This window comes from Brachyhypopomus gauderio, chromosome 7, assembly GCF_052324685.1.
Source record: "Brachyhypopomus gauderio isolate BG-103 chromosome 7, BGAUD_0.2, whole genome shotgun sequence".
NCBI lineage: Eukaryota > Metazoa > Chordata > Actinopteri > Gymnotiformes > Hypopomidae > Brachyhypopomus > Brachyhypopomus gauderio.
The window spans coordinates 25,473,833-25,495,635 of NC_135217.1; the positions used below are offsets into that span (position 1 = coordinate 25,473,833).

The 21,803-nt window shown below is 46.4% G+C and overlaps 1 protein-coding gene across 2 annotated transcripts in view; it reads right to left on the bottom strand.

Moving 5' to 3' along the window:
- Positions 1–21,803, bottom strand: part of sema5a (sema domain, seven thrombospondin repeats (type 1 and type 1-like), transmembrane domain (TM) and short cytoplasmic domain, (semaphorin) 5A) — a 117,330-nt gene that overhangs the window by 50,486 nt on the left and 45,041 nt on the right. For both annotated transcript variants that reach the window (XR_013132425.1, XM_077012831.1), the window contains exons 5-9: positions 9,176–9,238; positions 7,521–7,619; positions 3,971–4,184; positions 2,105–2,390; positions 1,386–1,521 (exon numbers count right to left, since the gene is read on the bottom strand). Coding sequence is in view for 1 of the 2 variants with exons in the window: in XM_077012831.1 (XP_076868946.1) it covers positions 1,386–1,521; positions 2,105–2,390; positions 3,971–4,184; positions 7,521–7,619; positions 9,176–9,238 (798 nt within the window). In the remaining variant the exon portion in view is untranslated. The remainder of the gene's footprint in view (positions 1–1,385; positions 1,522–2,104; positions 2,391–3,970; positions 4,185–7,520; positions 7,620–9,175; positions 9,239–21,803) is intronic.

Sequence of the window (21,803 nt, forward strand, 5' to 3'; positions counted from 1 at the left end):
AAGAAAGACTGGGCTCCTGCAGTGTGTCCAGTCAGCGTGGAGCTCTCCAGCTGAGCAGAGGTCTCACGTCCCAGCACGTGAAGAGATTCAAGATTACCTTTGATTGATGATGCTCACTGTTCAGATGCAGCGCTCTCTCTACACACATACACACACACACACACACACACACACACACACACACACACACACACACACACACACACACACACACACAAACTGTGTTGCTTGAGGAGAGTCTCGCTGTGAGGGACGCTGTAAAACAGAACGTCCCCTCTCTGATGATCATGGCAGTCAAATGAGCAGTAATGACACTGCACTGCAACACATGCACATCGCTCATCACTGCACGTTTCCTGCTACTGTGTCTCGGAAGGTGGAACCTGCTTTAATAAATCCTCGAGCAGCATGAGCTGATAGAAATGAAGTCAGATGAATGGGCGTGATGGGGGAGCGTGAAGCTCAGAGCCACGCTGGGGCTTCTTCATCTCGCCAGCCCACGGACGGTGGCCACCTTTAACGGCAGGATGTTTTTGCGTGCTCCGGATAATTGGACAGAAAAACACAAAATCTCATTGCATGTTCCAGATCAGGGTAATCAGGCATGATGGGAAGCTGTGGAAGGGACATCTCAATTTAATAAGAGACACTCGGAGACGGACAGACACTCGGAGACAGACAGACACTCGGAGACGGACAGACACTCGGAGACAGACAGACACTCGGAGACAGACAGACACTCGGAGACAGACAGACACTCGGAGATGGACAGACACTCGGAGACAGACAGACACTCGGAGACAGACAGACACTCGGAGACGGACAGACACTCGGAGACAGACAGACACTCGGAGATGGACAGACACTCGGAGACAGACAGACACTCGGAGATGGACAGACACTCGGAGACAGACAGACACTCGGAGACAGACAGACAGACACTCAGAGATGGACAGACACTCGGAGACGGACAGACAGACACTCGGAGACGGACAGACACTTGGAGACAGACAGACAGACACTCGGAGATAGACAGACAGACACTCGGAGACGGACAGACAGACACTCGGAGACGGACAGACACTCGGAGACAGACAGACAGACACTCGGAGACGGACAGACAGACACTCGGAGACGAACAGACAGACACTCGGAGACGGACAGACACTCGGAGACGGACAGACAGACACTCGGAGACAGACAGAGGAGGCTGTGTGTGTGTCTGCAGTCCTGGTTGCTTTAGCAACAGCAGGGCGCGCATGCCACCGGCTCCGGCCCAAGGGCTGGGCGTGTCGTCGTGGTCTGCTGCACATGCCCCTGCTACACGTGTCCCCCCTGCACACACACCTCCTGCACACGCCCCTCCTGCACACGTCCGTGCTCACCTGGAAGTCAGGGGTGGGGTTAGGGTAAGGCAGCCAGGCAGAGCGCGAGTTCTCCTGGTACTTGAAGGGGCCGCTGAACACCTGGGTAACAGCACTCAGGTTGAACGCACACACTGCAGACGCGGCAATACTGTTCCTGAGGAAGGACAGAGACGCAGAGATTAAATACAGAGATGTGATTAAATACCTGTTTCCCATTTACTTCACCCTAATATGGCATGTTAATAATTCAGCATCTCACTCTGAGTGTGATCTTCACAGAGGAGAAAATCAAACCTTCATTTAAACTAAGATGAAATAATAATTCCAGTTGTAAGTAATAACCTGAGCTGCTCTCTTTCTGTTAGGCTTACACCCAAATACCACCAACTTCACAAATACCTTACAGGCATTACGTTCCTGATCAGGTTCACCAACCTTACACGTTACCATTGTAACTGCCACCCATATGAACAAGTCTGTAGCCCATCTGCAGACTGACCACTGTAACAGGCTGAAATATGCACAATTTATCAGCTCCCCTCCATTGGACGCCTGCAGGCAGGATGTTATTTTGGAGGCAGGCCACTCTAACTCAACTGAGACTCTGACATGGTAGTGGGTGTATGTAAATATAAAGAAGACAAGTCCCCTGATTCGTGGTTGTTACGGACAGGCTGCTCCTCCCCCCGGCTTTAAGGGAGACCTACTGTGCTCCTCGGCCGTGGGCTCACACTCACACGTTGGTGGTGAAGATGCCGTAGAGCAGCTCGAGCTCGGGTAGGAGAAACGTGCCCTGCAGCTCGTTGTAGGTGAAGGGGATCTCTCCCGGCCGAGAGCAGTTCAGCCGCGCCTTCATGAACGTGGTCCACGTGTCCTCCAGCAGGAAGCGGCCGCCGATGTCATTCTTGCACACGCGGGCCACCCGCGAGAACACCGTCCGGCCACAGTCGTGCTCCACCGCGTTCTCCCGGAAGAAGAAGTAGGTGAAGTTCCCGATGTCGTAGGAGGACACGAAGTTGGGCTCTGCGTTTGAGAGGGAGAAGAAGGCGGGGCAGGGGGCGGGGCAGAGGGCGGGGCCGTCAACAGCGGCACAAGCGGCTAAGGCAGTATGTCAGAGATACTGAAGGACTGAAGTGACATTCATCTCCCAGCGAGGTGGTGTGCTCATGCACGCTCATTCATCAAGAAGGAACATAAAGGTTGAGATGAAGAATGATCAAAACAACCACACATCTAATGATCTAAGCCTGTTCATATCTCCTCATCGCAGGCATATTTCAATATTAATCGTCACGTACAATCATAATAGATTCATAAAGGCTGTTTTTGTCAACATTGATGTAATTTCCTTTTAAATGAGCTCAGTTTTGCTCGACCAACAGCATCCAAAGGGGAAGAGGGAAAAAAAATCAATTTGCTATAAAACCTCAAATTTATTAAACCATTTTTGAAGGCTGTGGCATACACTGTGTGCTTTGGCTTTAATTTATTTTTCCAATTATCTTTTAATGGGAATCAGATAAAATTCCATGCAGAAGAGATAGCGCTTGACCTCTTCATTGTGCTGCCAGGCCTGGAATGCGGCTGCCTTCGGACAAGAGCGTTTGATGTGGGAAGATCAGGCTATTTGAAGTGAAGCAGCCAATTTGCTTTGTGTGCCGAAAGCAAATGTCACTGTCATGACCTTCACAGAAAATGACAGAATAATTGAATGAAAGCCTGGGTGCAGTTCAGTTATAGAGGTGTGTGTGGTGTCTGTGTGTGGTATAGTTATAGAAGTGTGTGTATGTGTGTGTGGTGTCTGTGTGTGGTACAGTTATAGAGGTGTGTATGTGGTGTCTGTGTGGTACATTTATAGAGGTGTGTGTGTGTGGTGTCGGTGTGAGGTACAATTATAGAGGGGTGTGTGTGGTGTCTGTGTGTGGTACAGTTATAGAGATATGTGTGTGGTGTGTGGTACAGTTATAGAGAGGTGTGTGTGGTACAGTTAAAGAGAGGTGTGTGTGGTACAGTTATATAGAGGTGTGTGGTACCTGTGTGTGGTATAATTATAGAGAGGTGTGTGTGTAGTGTGGTACAGCTTTAGAGAGGTGTGTGTGTGTGGTGTTTGGTGTGTGTTTTCGTACACATGTCCTGCCTCTTTGTGGTAACGAATTTGCCTTCATGATCTGTAATAGTTTCCACCTTTGACTTTCACATTTGAATCTCCATAAAGATCAAGACATTAGGCATCATCCAAAGTACCTGATGTTAAACAACTGCCTCTCGCATGTCGGTCTGACAGGACATCTGGTCAAGGTCTAGCAAAGTATGGCAGAGTATCAAAGTACCAGGCATTCTTTTATAATTTAAAGGCTCATTTTTTTTATATGAAAGGCAATCTTTGCTTTATAATTTCTAACATGCTGTCTAGTTGGAAGTTTGGAAATAGAAACTTTAACACTGAATTTCAGATAAAATTGGTTTTACATTAGTAAAAATGATTCAGATGAAGACCACTGGCTGCTACTGTCCCCCCGCCCAGCCCAGCCCCACCCGAGCCCCGCCCCCGCCTAGTCCTGCCCCACCCCTGCCCCGCCCCCTGCCACACCCACCCTCCCTACCATTGAGCCATTTGGAGTTGTACTGTGCGGTGCGTAGAGGAGGCAGTCCTCCCAGGCTGCGGTAGATGGCGGGGTCTCTGCCGGAGAAGTCCATGGCTGTGGCAGCGTACAGCTCCCCGCTGGACGTGATGAGCGCCGTGGAGTTATGCAGCGGGTTGTAGGGGCAACGCGCCATTCCACTGATCTGGTCATGGATTTCTGTTAGATTGGTCAACTGATGAGAGACAGATAAACAGAAATAAATAAGAAACACAGAGAGAGAGAGAGGAACAGGAAGATAAGCTGGTAGATTTTGGAGTTGGTGTAGAGTAACAATGTCCTGCTGGGTTCCTAGTTTGGTTAAGCAGCCTAATCAATGTGGAGAAGGAACGTAGTAATGATGGATTTTCAAACAGTGCTCCTGCTTTTCAACACGATGCTCTGTATGCGCTATGTAAGCAAATGCTTTGGAAAGGTAAAGAGAGGCCTCTCTCCTCACTGCTCAGACCGATTAACTCCGTACGTGTGTCTGTTGTGAACCCGCCGTTTGTTTCATCACTCTTATGTCAGTTCTGGGCAGGCTCGGTATGCGCCGCCTCTGGTAGCTATACGCTAATCACTCCACTCCCACACACACTTTCCTCCTTCTGTGTTCGGCACAGCCGTGATTCACACCACCGTGCCATTTAGCCCGACGATGGGTGGCTACAATGGTGACAGCCGTGTGCGTGCAGAAGCAGCGGAGGCGTTCGGGCCCAGACGAGGCCTCCTCACCCACAACCTGTCCCTCTCGCCAGGCCTGAACGTGTCCTTCATACACCTCCCTGCAGTTCTGGAGTCAGACTCCAAATGCACTCTGTCAGATCTCTATCTGTCCTCCTCGAGAAGACATTATTGAGACACCCTCGGGCAGAGACATCAACTTCAGCAGTCACAAGAGGACAACAAGGCAATGTGGGTAACGGAAGCATCTAGAGACCAATGTCACATCCACTTTCAGAGACGTCAGGGTCAAATCCCTGTCCACAGAGCACTAGACCCAGCTGGTAATCTGACAGCACTCTTGCTCATAGCGGTAAGCAGTCAGGGCCATCTAACAGTTCTGAGAAGGGGTAACGAAAATGTGGATGTAAAAAGTAACATTTCATATAGAAAGTAAAATAAAAAAACATCAAACTATTGAATAGACTACTTTACATCCCTGCAGGGTTAGCTTCACTCTCGGATGGATCAAAACTGCTCATTAAGTTTGGCTACGGGAGCTCACTACTGCATACATGCCTATATGGCTTAGGGAAACTTCTCTGCACTCTGTAATGTAAATCTATTAGCAAAAAGGAAATGTGACCAGTGAAATTTTTTGATTTTCAGTATGGGGGAGGGGCCTGTAGCAGCGCCCTACAGACGGAGCCATGGCATTAGTAAAATGTTACACGTTACTTTTGTTCTGTCAACTGTACGTATGTAAATCCAAGCTCATGAGGAGCAAAACGAAGACGGCTAGACTAATATAAAACTCGCTGATTTCAGTTCCAAAAAGAAGAGGAATTACAGCTTAGACAAAGACCAGCCTGTCTCTGTTGTCTCTGATGAATGATGGGCACTGGCCTTCTGACGCTGCTGTGAGTCTGATGCAGTGGGGCTTCAGTTAACTGGTCTTCAAAGTAGGACACAGAGCTGCTGTCCATGGGGTTCGGCGCTCTCCATCTGTGGCGAAGGGTGACGGCCGTGGTGAGGGGGGGAAATCACATCGCGCACCACCTCTGGTGCCCCCTGTCCCCACGCAGCTGACAGCCACAGTGCTTGTTCTGTGTAATCGCAGTGAAGGGAGGATTATCCTCACCGCAGGCTGAGAAGGGACTTCACCACGACTCCTTCTGCCAAACCTCCGCCGCATTTGCATGTCTGGCTGAAGGAGGCGAGGGGAAAGGGGTGGGAGGAGGGGCCCGGGCGTGCACCTTCACAGGCAGCAGCACCTTAAAAGGCGGCCATTGAGGGAACTCCTTCAGACGGCTGGCGGCTGGAAGCCTTGGCGGACACGGTCCGTCGTTCGTGATGCATTTTAACGAGGGACCAGCTCAAAGAGGCTTCAGAGTCCGACACCTGTGTGTGAGCTCCAGTCAGCTCCCAATGAGCTGCTTGTGTCTAAAGAATCGGACGCTCGGCATCACATCAAGAAGACGCACAGCACTGAACGGCAAACTGGAATTCGAAGTGCCAAAACTTGTACTGATTATGGAAATAATCTGTGTTATTTTCTTATAATGCAAATGTGTACTTACAAAACCAGTTTCACGCCTCTTCCCCGATAGTTCACTACATTAATAAGTGCTGAAGATCACATCACGTGCCAAGAGGGCATTTTTCATTCTTGTTCATTTTTTGTTCAATGATTTGTAGTTAGTACCATGGATGTGTAGTTATGACTTTTTTTGCCTTAACCAAGTCTGACTCTGCACATTTCCTACAATTGACTCCGCTTTTACTACGTCTGACTCCGCTTTTACTACGTCTGACTCCGCCTTTACTGTCTGACTCCGCCTTTACCATGTCTGACTCCGCCTTTACCATGTCTGACTCCGCCTTTGCGACGTCTGACTCCGCCTTTGTGACGTCTGACTCAGCCTTTGCTGAGGCTGCTTTTAAGGTCCCTGTTCTTACCGATGGTGTAACCAGTGCTGTCCTGCTAACACTGAGCACATGGCGCTTCACTCCTCACGTCCATCCACCAGGCTGAAGTCAATAATAACGTCACCTTTGCGAGAGCAGGCAGGGGGGTTCTATCATTGTAAATAAGATAGCCGCCACCGTCGTTAAGATAGCCGTCACCGCCGCTAAGCTAGCTGTCACCATTGTTAAGCTAGCCGTCACCATCATTAGCCCAGTCGGAAGAATGGATCTGGGCATAATTATTCACAGGTCTGTGATTCCCCTATGACTTACTGAACATAGATCTTGCAGCGAACCAAAGATCTCTTAAAATTCCACCTCTGTGGAGTCATTATTGTTATTCCAGTTTTACTTATCTTTTACTTATTATTCTTTAATTCTTAATTATTTTTATCTGAATCTTATTTAAATTTCTATTTGACTTCTTTAAATTAATTACTTAACTAATTTTAATTTCTATTTTCATTCCTTTAAAATCTTGTTTTGAATTTTCATATTTATTGGCAATGACCTTCCCAAGGGGATAGACCTCGAGTTGTAATAAGCTTCTTATTTTCTTATGTAAAGCACTTTGAATTGCCAGTGTGTGTGAAAGGTTCTACATAAATAAAGTTGCCTTGACTTGCCTCCGACTGCAAGCTTTATTATACTGTCTGTGGGTGTAATGTGTAGACTCCGCCTCTGAGTGCAAGCTTTATTATACTATATGTGAGTGTAACGTGTAGGCTCCGCCTCCGACTGCAGTCTTTATTATATTGTATGTGGGTGTAATGTGTATGCTCCGCCTCCGACTGCAGTCTTTATTATACTGTATGTGGGTGTAATGTGTATGCTCCGCCTCCGACTGCAAGCTTTATTACATCTCTCCGTGAACTACAGTGTTCGGGTACAACATGCTTACCGTGCGGTTGGTACAGATCGGAGTGAAGGCATTCGTTCCACAGGTGAAAAGTCTGTCTCCATTGACCAGAAGGACTCGGATGTAATTCTGACATTCTTCCTAAAAACAAGCGGCAACACATTTTAGGATAGAGCAAGCACATGTGGACCGATTATGAACGTGCAGTGACCAAATAAACACGCAGTCTGCCCTTTATATCAAAGAAACATTTGCCTGAATTCACCAATCTCTGTAAAAGGTAAGCAAGTGCTGAATTTACAGTGTGCTCCGTTTCAAAATAGATCCTTTGTTGTTGCAGACTCCCTCTGTGTGCCCACCAGCTGCTTTCCTGAAGATTTCCGGAGCCCGTAGATCTTGCTTGTCTCGGACCCTTGAGACACTATCACCCTCTCTCTCCGAATGTTGATTTAGAGGGTTTCTGTGGGCTTGAGGGCGTTTAGAGGGGGTGTACTTTACCCCCTCATCAAGATGCCTGCTAACTCGTAAACCCATTCATTCTGCCCCACTCAGTAGACTCTTAAAAAGGCATTTTTCTTTTTTACATTTGCTAATGTAATTTGCCTGAGAGGCAGCCCTCTGCTGGGTGTGTGTAAATAAACACAGATTTAACATCCCCAGCACATCAGGAGACGACATGTTTATGAAGAGAAACAAAATCAAAAACCCCTGACAAATAGCTCCACTTCATAGAATAATACAGAGGCTACGCCCTGGTTGCAGACAGGCGGAGATAAGTGATCTCCAACGATGCAATCAGACCTTCACTTCATTCAGAGGCTGCAGCCTCCAGGAAGCCAGATTCCGCATTTCAATAAGACAATTACTCAAAAACAAAACCACACTTTACAAGCTTGCGAGAATCCATACTGCAGCTGTCTGGTACATAAAATAATGACAGCGTTGAAAGACCCGTAGTAGATGAAGGCAAAGCCCTGTGTTCTGTTCTTAGCTGCTCCTGTGGTCAGCAGATACAGTAGTGGTCTTCCTACACACCCACTCCCTGGATGCCAAGGTGACTTGGTTTGTAATTTGGACGGACAACCACATGTTGGTCACTGTAACCCTGCTCATTACAGGACTCACAAACTGCTTTTCATGAGCAAAATGGAAAAAAGAAGAAGAAACAGCTGAACTACTCAAAGAGGCTTAAACCACAGTCCAAACCCACATGATGCCCTCGGGTTCAACAAGAGGGCAGAACAGAGAACTGTAGAATTGCACCCTTTAACAACAACAACAACAACAACAACAACAATAATAATAATAGTTAAAAATAAATATATAAATGTAATGTATAGGCTGTAGCATCTTTCATAAACACACGGATGCATTCTTAACACAGCCCAACAGGACATGTGTGAAGAGTTCCAATTGTTGCTCAGAGATTTCTGGAGAGGAGCCACTGTGTCTGTGTTACTGAAACTCATTATGACTCAAGTCTGCAACCAAAAGCACGAGACAGCCAACACTCCACCACTCCACATGGTAACCGGGGAGAACTCGGAGGTGGAAATGCTGGCGGTGTGCTTAAGACACAGCGGCCACAGTTCGCTATTCTGGTAGGGTGTGCTAAAGGAGAGAAACGGTTGGCCCACTGCTGATGTCCATGAGACATGAGAAGAACACGTCTCGTCTCGTGTGGAGGGGCCACTCACCTCTGATTTCCCACGGCTGAAGCAGGCTCCTTTGGTGAACACATCACAGTGCCACTCCGCCTCCTGAAGGCACAGAAACATGTAGAATGCTCAGCAGTGTGGCTGGACGTCAGAGACAAAGTGACAATGTTACAATGTGACAGTGTTACAGTGAGTCATTTTAACAATGTAACAGTTTGATTCCATGATTACATGAGACTTATCAAGGTACATAAAGACCCCAATAAACAAAAGTATGAACTTAAATCACCATCTTGTTGGTGGTTATTGACAGGAAGAGCACAGATAGTCTTGCACAGATATAGCAGACACGGCAGCCTGGCGTTACAGCTTACACAGGTCTACTTACAGATGAACTTCTTCAATTAATTGTGCAGGCCATCTATTTTATATACCAACTCAGTGAGATTCAACTTAAGGGATCTTTGACATATGAGACAGAACAGTCAGGCAGTCAGTGCGTGATGGGAATGTTCTGGAATGTTCTGGAGGGCAGGCTTAGCTGTTTTAACCTTTCATTATCCTAAAGAAATGAACAGAGCAATCATTTGTGCAGAGAGAACAAGTCGGGTTAGACTTCCACATGGGTTAAGTGGAGTCTCTGTGGAGACGTTGCCCTTTTAATCAGAACCTTCTGAGAGCCTGCTCCCCTAGCCGGGAGGAGGAGCAGGAAGAGTCTCTGCAGATGCTGGCTAATGTTAGGTCTACAATGTCTGGATGAGGGACTTTCGCACAAGATGAGACAGAATAGTGTGAATATGCAAAATAGGGTTTCCTGGACTAACAGAGCTGCTTTGACTCCCAGACAGGTGCAGGAAGACAAGCAGAGAAGAGAGCGAGGCCTTTCAGTAGGGACGTGCAGTGTACTTAGGTAAGATATGCAGAAGCATTAAGAACACAAGTTCCTTCCTATTAATTCAGAAGCACTTTGCTTGCAAAGCTGATGAGGGACCTCTGTCTGAAGTGTTCTGTTTCTCTGGAAACATTGTGGACTTCACTACAATTTTTAATCTCTCTATCTCTCTCTCTCTCTCCATCCTACCTTCCTACCACCCAGTAACATTGGGTGTATGTTTGGGGTTGTGGTCCTGCTGCAGGTTTATTTTGGAGCCTGCTGAGAAATCGTCCTGCATTTCTCAGCACTGAAGGCACCATTAATCCTCACCATGTCCCCAACTCCATTTGCAAAACTGTAGCGCTTCACTGTTGAACCTCCACCATTCTTCACTGTTGAACCTCCACCACACTTTACTGTTGAACCTCCACCCTGCTTCACTGTTGAACCTCCACCACGCTTCACTGTTGAATCTCCACCATTCTTCACTGTTGAACCTCCACCCTGCTTCACTGTTGAACCTCCACCACGCTTCACTGTTGAACCTCCACCATTCTTCACTGTTGAACCTCCACCACGCTTCACTGTTGAACCTCCACCATTCTTCACTGTTGAACCTCCACCACGCTTCACTGTTGAACCTCCACCATTCTTCACTGTTGAACCTCCACCATTCTTCACTGTTGAACCTCCACCACGCTTCACTGTTGAACCTCCACCATTCTTCACTGTTGAACCTCCACCATTCTTCACTGTTGAACCTCCACCACGCTTCACTGTTGAACCTCCACCACGCTTCACTGTTGAACCTTCACCATTCTTCACTGTTGAACCTCCACCACGCTTCACTGTTGAACCTCCACCATTCTTCACTGTTGAACCTCCACTACGCTTCACTGTTGAACCTCCACCACGCTTCACTGTTGAACCTTCACCATTCTTCACTGTTGAACCTCCACCATTCTTCACTGTTGAACCTCCACTACGCTTCACTGTTGAACCTCCACCACGCTTCACTGTTGAACCTCCACCATTCTTCACTGTTGAACCTCCACTACGCTTCACTGTTGAACCTCCACCATTCTTCACTGTTGAACCTCCACCACACTTCACTGTTGAACCTCCACCACGCTTCACTGTTGAACCTCCACCATGCTTCACTGTTGAACCTCCACCACGCTTCACTGTTGAACCTCAACCATTCTTCACTGTTGAACCTCCACCACGCTTCACTGTTGAACCTCCACCATTCTTCACTGTTGAACCTCCACCATTCTTCACTGTTGAACCTCCACCACGCTTCACTGTTGAACCTCCACCACGCTTCACTGTTGAACCTCCACCATTCTTCACTGTTGAACCTCCACCATTCTTCACTGTTGAACCTCCACCACGCTTTACTGTTGAACCTCCACCACGCTTCACTGTTGAACCTCCACCACGCTTCACTGTTGAACCTCCACCATTCTTCACTGTTGAACCTCCACTACGCTTCACTGTTGAACCTCCACCACGCTTCACTGTTGAACCTCCACCACGCTTCACTGTTGAACCTCCACCATTCTTCACTGTTGAACCTCCACCACGCTTCACTGTTGAACCTCCACCACGCTTCACTGTTGAACCTCCACCATTCTTCACTGTTGAACCTCCACCACGCTTTACTGTTGAACCTCCACCCTGCTTCACTGTTGAACCTCCACCACGCTTCACTGTTGAACCTCCACCACGCTTCACTGTTGAACCTCTACCATTTTTCACTGTTGAACCTCCACCACGCTTTACTGTTGAACCTCCACCACGCTTCACTGTTGAACCTCCACTACGCTTCACTGTTGAACCTCCACCACGCTTCACTGTTGAACCTCCACCATTCTTCACTGTTGAACCTCCACTACGCTTCACTGTTGAACCTCCACCACGCTTCACTGTTGAACCTCCACCATTCTTCACTGTTGAACCTCCACCACGCTTCACTGTTGAACCTCCACCACGCTTCACTGTTGAACCTCCACCATTCTTCACTGTTGAACCTCCACCATTCTTCACTGTTGAACCTCCACTACGCTTCACTGTTGAACCTCCACCACGCTTCACTGTTGAACCTCCACTACGCTTCACTGTTGAACCTCCACCACGCTTCACTGTTGAACCTCCACCATTCTTCACTGTTGAACCTCCACTACGCTTCACTGTTGAACCTCCACCACGCTTCACTGTTGAACCTCCACCATTCTTCACTGTTGAACCTCCACTACGCTTCACTGTTGAACCTCCACCACGCTTCACTGTTGAACCTCCACCACGCTTCACTGTTGAACCTCCACCACGCTTCACTGTTGAACCTCCACCATTCTTCACTGTTGAACCTCCACCACGCTTTACTGTTGAACCTCCACCCTGCTTCACTGTTGAACCTCCACCACGCTTCACTGTTGAACCTCCACCACGCTTCACTGTTGAACCTCCACCATTTTTCACTGTTGAACCTCCACCATTCTTCACTGTTGAACCTCCACCACGCTTTACTGTTGAACCTCCACCACGCTTCACTGTTGAACCTCCACCACGCTTCACTGTTGAACCTCCACCACGCTTCACTGTTGAACCTCCACCATGCTTCACTGTTGAACCTCCACCATTCTTCACTGTTGAACCTCCACCATTCTTCACAGAGTCTCATCATTGTACAGCCTGAGTGGACAAACTGCCTCCTGTTACAGCCAAATACTTCAGATTTGGACTCATCACTCCACAGCACCTGCTGCCATGTTTCAACAGTTCCTGTGGTTTCATGCACACTTGACTCACTTGGCTGTGTTTCCACATCAGATTACAATTCGTCCATGAAGACCAGTTTGGCCAGAAGTCTCTAAACAGTAGATGGGTTTCTTTGTTGTTCTAAAGAGCATGTGCAGCACATCTTGAAGCCCCAGTCTGCTCTGAAGTCTTTGTCTGGGAGACACATCGCTGATGCAGTAGGACGACCTTGTGCTGCAGTAGGACGACCTTGTGCTGCAGTAGGACGACCTTGTGCTGCAGTAGGACGACCTTGTACTGCAGTAGGACGACCTTGTACTGCAGTAGGACGACCTTGTGCTGCAGTAGGATGACCTTGTGCTGCAGTAGGACGACCTTGTACTGCAGTAGGACGACCTTGTGCTGCAGTAGGACGACCTTGTGCTGCAGTAGGACGACCTTGTGCTGCAGTAGGACTTTGTGTCATGTTTGCCATGGTCATCCACCACCTCAACTTTGTAGCAGAGTATGGCTGTTCCTCAGCCTGTTTAAATCCTCCTGCACAGCTGTTTCTGTTTCATTTTATGACAGTGTTTCAACCTACATGTGAAAATGACCTCATTCACGCCTGCTTGGTATGTTTGGTTAATCAGATACCTGACTAACATTCTACAAACTCTCTGCCTTATGCAAGTTTACCTTGAAGAATTGTTGCTGTTTTCAAGGCAAAGGTTTTTCACATATACACACATTTATTTATATAAAATGTCAGGAAGTAAGAGACTAATGCAGTGTAATTATAGATTTAGAGATACTAAGAATCTCAGTGTAGTACACAAGGTTTTCAGAGAAACTCAATGTTTTGGTCCTTCATCATCTGTGCAAGCAATGTGCATTCTATCTCTTTCCCTCTCTCTCTCCCTCCCTTTCCCTCTCTCTCTCTCTCTCTCTCAACCTGTCACTCACTCTCCCTCTCTCTATCTCTCTCCCTCATTCACTCCCTCTCCTTCCTTCCTTCTACACACACACACACACACACACACACACACACACACACACACCACAAATACATATTATATATATATAGGCGCACTCACCCTTACAAAAGAACACGTCAGCACAACAGTTGAGTGTGCAAAACCTAGAGCACTGATGGAGTGTGTGTGTGTGTGTGTGTGTGTGTTTGCTTCCTGTCACTTACACATGCAGTGAATACTTTGGAGAAATTGAAGCTTCTGCTTTGATATACAGTAAGATATGAAATAAGTTAGTAAGACCATTATTTTAACAAATGAGACCGCAAAAAGTTTCAGTAATTACATTAATAATGTAATGATATTGCACCTAAATCATTAATGAACCTTAAAAATGTCATGTACTTTGTATAATTTCATACTACATAAATGTTAAAATATAAATAGGCTAGGAAACTGCCAAAGTTAAGACGCCACACAACTCTGCAAGGTTATGCTCATAGTTTCAAAAGTTTTGAATTCCCAGAATGCTTAATTTGCATGGTATGCATTCATTTACATAATTTACACTCTTTCCTCCAGTCAGACAAAGACCATTTCATTGAACATCCAAATAAAACCTAAAAACAATTTTTGAAAAACAAGCCATGAGGCTGAGGCTGACGAGAACAGTGGAGTTATTCACCAACAGGGGGCGGCACTGGGGGCTCAGGACTGTGTGTATTTGTGCTTTGCTGATTCAAGTCAACCAAACCATTGTCAAAGTGAAGCAGAACAGTGTGTGGAACTGAGCAGTCTTTGTGAGGAAAAGGTGGGGGGGGGGGGAGTGTGTGGGTTGACTAGCCCACTACATCTGACCTCTCCACCGATGAGTGCCTAGAATCGAATGCAATCTGCACATGTCTGGAATGTACATAAGTAAATAAGAGAGAAGGAAATGCTACACAGTCAAACAGTTTGTGCTGTGTTATGTCTGCTTTACTCAGAGTGGCACGCCAGTGTAGAAGGCCGGGAAGGCGGAGGGGTGGCTGATACTCAGCCTGTTAGGCCAAACTCGTTTGTGCAGTAGTAGCACTACAACAGTGTCCATAAAGGGTCAAAGACCCAGACGCCAACTACGTGCATCCCCTGATTTAATCACGCTTTTATAAGCTAACAGCTGCTACGGTGAGAACAAGCAGTAAACAGAATAATTGTGTGGTTCTGATTGGTTGTTTGGAAGGAATTTCTGTTACATAAATGAGGACAAAAAACTGCATTCTGGTCCGGAAACAAGTGTTTTTCTTCCTGTCATTACAAATATAAACGTGTCCTGGTTCTTATGACGTTATTGACTCTAATGTCTACAGTTCAAGAACTGAACTCTCCCTCTGAGACCTGATGATGGTGGATGACTGGGATGCAGCGGGACAATGTACAGCCACAACACACGGTTCCACTACACACGGTTCCACTACACACGGTTCCACAACACACGGTTCCACTACACACGGTTCCACTACACACGGTTCAACAACACACGGTTCAACAACACACGGTTCCACTACACACGGTTCCACAACACACGGTTCCACTACACATGGTTCCACTACACACGGTTCAACAACACAAGGTTCAACAACACATGGTTCCACTACACACGGTTCAACAACACATGGTTCCACTACACACGGTTCAACAACACACGGTTCCACTACACATGGTTCCACTACACACGGTTCAACAACACATGGTTCAACAACACATGGTTCCACTACACACGGTTCAACAACACACGGTTCAACAACACACGGTTCCACAACACACGGTTCCACTACACACGGTTCAACAACACACGGTTCCACAACACACGGTTCAACAACACATGGTTCCACTACACACGGTTCAACACCACACGGTTCCACAACACACGGTTCAACAACACACGGTTCCACTACACACGGTTCAACAACACACGGTTCCACAACACACGGTTCCACAACACACGGTTCCACTACACACGGTTCCACAACACATGGTTCAACAACACATGGTTCCACTACACACGGTTCAACAACACACGGTTCCACTACACACGGTTCCACTACACACGGTTCAACAACACACGGTTCCACTACACACGGTTCAACAACACACGGTTCCACAACACACGGTTCAACAACACACGGTTCAACAACATACGGTTCAACAACACATGGTTCAACAACACACGGTTCCATAACACACGTTTCAACAACACACAATTCAACAACACACGATTCAACAACACACGGTTCCACAACACACGGTTCCACAACACACAGTTCCACAACACATGGTTCTACAACACACAGTTCCATGACACACGGTTCAACAACACATGGTTCCACAACACATGGTTCTAAAGAGCGTGTGCAGCAACACATGGTTCTACAACACACAGTTCTATGACACAGTTCTATAACACAAGGTTCCACAACACAAGGTTCCACAACACATGGTTCCACAACACACAGTTCAACAACACACAGTTCAACAACACACGGTTCCACAACACACGGTCCTACAACACAAGGTTCCATAAAACATGGTTCCATAACACATGATTCTACAATACATGGTTCAACAACACATGGTTCTACAACACACGGTTCCACAACACAGTTCAACAACACACGGTCCTACAACATACGGTTCTACAACACACGGTTCCACAACACAAGGTTTCATAAAACATGGTTCCATAACACACGGATCCACAACACATGGTTCCACAACATGTGGTTCTACAACATGTGGTTCTACAACATGTGGTTCTACAACACACGGATCCACAACACACGGTTCAACAACACACCGTTCTACAACACACGGTTCCACAACACAAGGTTCCATAAAACATGGTTCCACAACACACGGTTCCACAACACACAGTTCAACAACACATGGTTCTACAACACACGGTTCTACAATACACGATTCCACAACACAATGACAGATTTATTGGATGAAGCTGAATTAATCAGCCTCAAGAGTTCTGTTAGCTCCTTCTGAGATAAAGTAATTGTTTTACTGACAGTGTGTAATTGCAGGACATAAGTAAATGTAATCCAATATATGACAGGGATTACTCCTCTTAGAGCGAATATTTATGCTGAATTGAAAATGAAAGTGAACAATGAAATGTGAAAGTCAGGACCCATGAGCCACAAGCTGATCAGACACACGCACCTCTCACAATCAGCACATGTATTGTACATGTACAGCACATCACATCACATATCTTTCTTCTCCGAGGTTCACCTGGGGAGTAACACTGCAGTCGGAGCCTACAATACCAGTATCATCACTCCGACATGGAATGAAAACCTGGCGTTCATCACAAGACATTTACATTGACAATATCAACACACAGAACTTTCATTCTAGTTACCTTATACTTAGCCTGATTGTGTGATTTGATTGTGACTTGTCTATTCGTCTGTATAATTTTTTTTTGTGTAATTTGTGTGTTAACGGGCCGCCCAATGGAGGATGGGTTCCCTTTTGAGTTTTGGTCCTCCCAAGGTTTCTTCCTATTCCCCACCATCATAGGGAGTTTTTCCACGCCACTATCGCCTTTGGCTTGCTCATTAGGGATTTGGACCCATAGTATTGTTAATCTTGTAAATCCTGTAAAGCGCTTTGTGACAACATGTGTTGTGAAAAGCGCTATATAAATATATTTGATTATTTGATTTGATTTGATTTATGTACATTACAGCCTGTGTTTGTAAGACCAATGAAAGGAGTCTAAACAAAGCTCAGACTTAATATTTATTGCACAACACTGGGCTAACACAATGCTGCTATTGATCACAGTAATGGCTCCGTTTCCTTTCACTAACCCTGCACGGAGGCTGCGCGATCGTGCTGCGCAGGGGCATTGCGTCTCGGCACGAGCTGCTCCACGCTGCTCTAAATCACCGTGATAACAGCGACAGCTCAGCAGGAGTGTGTGTAAATGTTGGCCCCGTGGGGCCAGAGTGTGTGTGTGTGTGTGTCAGGACGATGGGCCGCCTACTGCCAGCTCCACAAAGCGCTACAACACTCGGCTAAACGCAGAGGCGCTGAGCTGAGTCATTTCCCATTGGCTGCTTGCTGCGCCACTCCAAAACATGTCAGACGAGGGGCGGGATCAGGGAGGGGTATTGCCTAGTAGAATCTCCCCGGGCATGAGTGAGGCCCCATTCATCAGTGTCACAGAACCTGAGGCAACTGGCCATTCACCCTGCTCTGAAGGAGGCATCTTCACAAGGTCCAGCCACTTCTATTTATTCTGCTCGAGGAGCGATATCTCCGTCACACAGCAACACCGTCACGCGGCAACACCGTCACGCGGCAACACCGGCACGCGGCAACACCGTCACGCGGTAACACCGTCACGCAGCAACACCATCACGCGGCAACATTGTCATGCGGCAACACCATCATGCAGTAACACCGCCACGCAGTAACACACTAACACACTAACACAGACTCAGCACTGAACTCGTATTATCAGTGTCAGCGCATTCATAAAGGCAAAGGCAAAAAGAATAACGTTAATTTCTCAGATGGTTTAGTGCTTCATTAACAGGAAATTGCTAATCCAGCCTATTCCCTGCTGAACAGATCTGGAACGTGCACACCAGAGTTAAGCTCAGGTGTGTTCATTCGTCAAGCCTGAAATACAATACCATACGAACACAATGCAAATGTATCCGGGGCCATTAATCAGTGTCTCCAGCAGTGCTAAAGCAGTTGAATGTAGAGCGTACTCGAGGGAGGCCGCTCTCCCCAGAGCAGACGCAGCTCAGCCTGATGGAGCGTAGAGCCACACGCAGACGGGAAGAATGAGACGAACAGCTTCCATTCAGCGGTGCAGGAGACACTGTCGAACTCAAACTGTAACAATGTTACGGTTCCTTCTGTATTAGCTTTACTGAGATGTTCTTGCTTTAAACAATTGCAATGCAATAGTTCTGACTAAGATCAGTCTCACGAGACTGACGTGGGCTGACGTGGGCTGACGTGGGATGACGTGTGGACTGTTGTGGGCAGCATCGTTCAGGCACAGATTTCCAAACCAAGTAAATGGAACAAAATGAGAACATTTGTGGCTTGTGGCTACATTGTTGCTGTGTCCACCTGATCCTTGAAACTGCAAAGTGACTTTCAGAAAGATATTTCACGTTAAAATGGATATGGGGAAAAACACAATTTTCATTTTTGGATTATGAGATTCAACTTGTGAAGACTGCATTGCTGGATTATGAGATTGGTGAAACCTACATTTCTGGATTAGGGGAGGACCACGCAGAGATAAAGAATAAAAGGGACTTTCTCATTTTGAACACGGCTGCACGCGTCTGTGCTGTGCGTGTCTGTGCTGTACATGTCTGTGCTGTACTGTGCTGTATGCGTCTGTGCTGAGACACTACACAGCTTCACTGCTCCAAGCTGCGAGGAAACAGCAAAGACTAGAATAGACTTGTGATTACGGTGCTCGGCTGTAATGTTAGTTTGCTGCAGCGTTTTCAGTACCCGACACCTCCCTCTTGGCATTTCCTCTAGCGACAGCCAGACAGGACAGCAGACACCCAAACATGATCGTTACTAGGGTGAACAGACTCCATGTGTCCCTAAAAGTGACAACATTTGTTGACGGAGAGAGATCTCTGGGGACGCTGGGCGGGTGTGATCTGGATTTACAGAATGATCCCACTTTTGTGCAGAAACAACAAGATCCCATAAAAGGACTTTTCTTCCAGTTCTGTTTCAGAGAAGACAGTCCCACCTGGGCTGTGCAGGAGTATCGACTACACTTCACTTTCCTGTCTTCGGGGTGTGTACCTCCTGCAGAAGCCGATCTGAACTCCTAGTTTTTGCTTCTGCCAGGGCTTCTACTAGGGGAGCCGGAGCTGCAGAAGATTAAGATATCTCGTGCTCAGACTGGATCAATAGAAGTGTAAAGTCTATATCTTGTTGGGCATTTCAGCCGTCTAACCTGATACTGCAGTGATCACGTGGCTGTGGCGTATTGCCGAGTCTAAAGAATGCACGCTGCACATTAAGAAAAGGCCAAGAAATACTACTGAAATACCAGAGTCATTCAGCAGAAGGCCTTCTGAGGTTAAAATATGAACACAGGTGCTGAAAGGTGCAACCAGATTTTGTGGTGTGTTTTATTCCATACATATCACTGCTGCTGAAAAGCTCCACTGTGGGAGATCAATAAAGTACAGAAACAGCACTTTTACATAAGTCCTGACTCAACATCTCTGTCATAGAAAGTGTTCTATTACCAATGTCATCCTTACAGAAGCAACCTTCCTGAGACAACTGTACTGCTATGATCATAACGTTGCTAATGCCACAGTAAAAATCACCATTTTTCACAAACTAGTTTAGTTAAGTTGAGTTGATTGTATTCTGTCAAAGACCATGTACAAAAAGATTATTTTTCAATAAGAAGAGAAACCTCACACCAAAGACAAAGACAGCAAAGCTAAAATGCAGCAAAACCCACAATTTCAATTACATATATAATCACCCTGCCGACTCATACCCCTAGTCATGATAAAATATAGTGAAAAACATAAAAGTAAGGTTTGTGATCAGTGGAGAGCCTGTGATCAGTAGAGAATCTGTGATCAGCAGAGAACCTGTGATCACTGGAGATCAGTAGAGAACCTGTGATCAGTGGAGATCAGTAGAGATCAGTGGAGAGCCTGTAATCAGTGGAGATCAGTAGAGATCAGTGGAGAGCCTGTAATCAGTGGAGATCAGTAGAGATCGATGGAGAGCCTGTAATCAGTGGAGATCAGAAGAGATCAGTGGAGAGCCTGTAATCAGTGGAGATCAGTAGAGATCGGTGGAGAGCCTGTAACCAGTGGAGATCAGTAGAGATCAGTGGAGAGCCTGTAATAAGTGGAGATCAGAAGAGATCAGTGGCTGCTCTTACAGCAAAGCTGTGAAAGTCCTTTAAAGATGGTGGCTGCATTATGAATTATGATATACAAAATACAGCGAGATTAGAATGGTTCTGACTGCCTGAAAAATGAAACTGGTAGTTTATTTATGGAGAGTTTCACATGGATTAGCGCCAGTGATACCGCTTTCTCCCCTGTGACTAATGGGACACATAGTAAAAAGTCATCACCATAGTGAATGAGTTTCTAATACTGTATCATAGACTCTATCTATCTATCTATCTATCTATCTATCTATCTATCTATCTATCTATCTATCTATCTATCTATCTATCTATCCATCCATCCATCCATCCATCCATCCATCCATCCACCTTTTAAGTGCAGTTTGGGTTTTCTTCTCACTGTAGCAGATATTTTGAGGTTTTTCTCCACTATGCACATTAAAACATTAATTTCATGCAGTTTTGCTGATATAATAACATTCTTGCCACAAACCTCTCTGCCTGTCTGATCCTCTCTCTCTTCCTGTCTGATCCTCTCTCTCTCTGCCTGTCTGATCCTCTCTCTCTCTGCCTGTTTGATTCTCTCTCTCTGCCTGTCTGATTCTCTCTCTCTGCCTATCTGATTTAATCCCTCTCTGCCTGTCCGATCCTCTCTCTCTCTGCCTGTTTGATTCTCTCTCTCTGCCTATCTGATCTGATCTCTCTCTGCCTGTCTGATGCTCTCTCTCTCTGCCAGTTCGATCTGATCTCTCTCTGCCTGTAAGATCCTCTCTCTCTCTCTCTCTCTCTCTCTCTCTCTCTCTCTCTCTCTCTCTCTCTCTCTCTCTCTCTCTCTCTGCTTGTCTGATCTAATCTCTCTCTGCTTATCTCATCTGATCTCTCTCTGCCTGTCTGATCTAATCTCTCTGTGTCTGTCTTATCCGATCTGAATCGCCTTGTTGGTTCTTTTATTTATGGGATCTCATCATTTAGAATCCAGTGTGATCTGGATATTTGCATATCAGCTTGTATCATTTGTAACTTACTAGCTTGCAAACTAACCTCACAAGCTAACATACTGTTAGCACTTCTGTTATATCTGACACTATGATATATATATACATACATATACCCTAAATTAATTATATTATATAATTCCAAAGT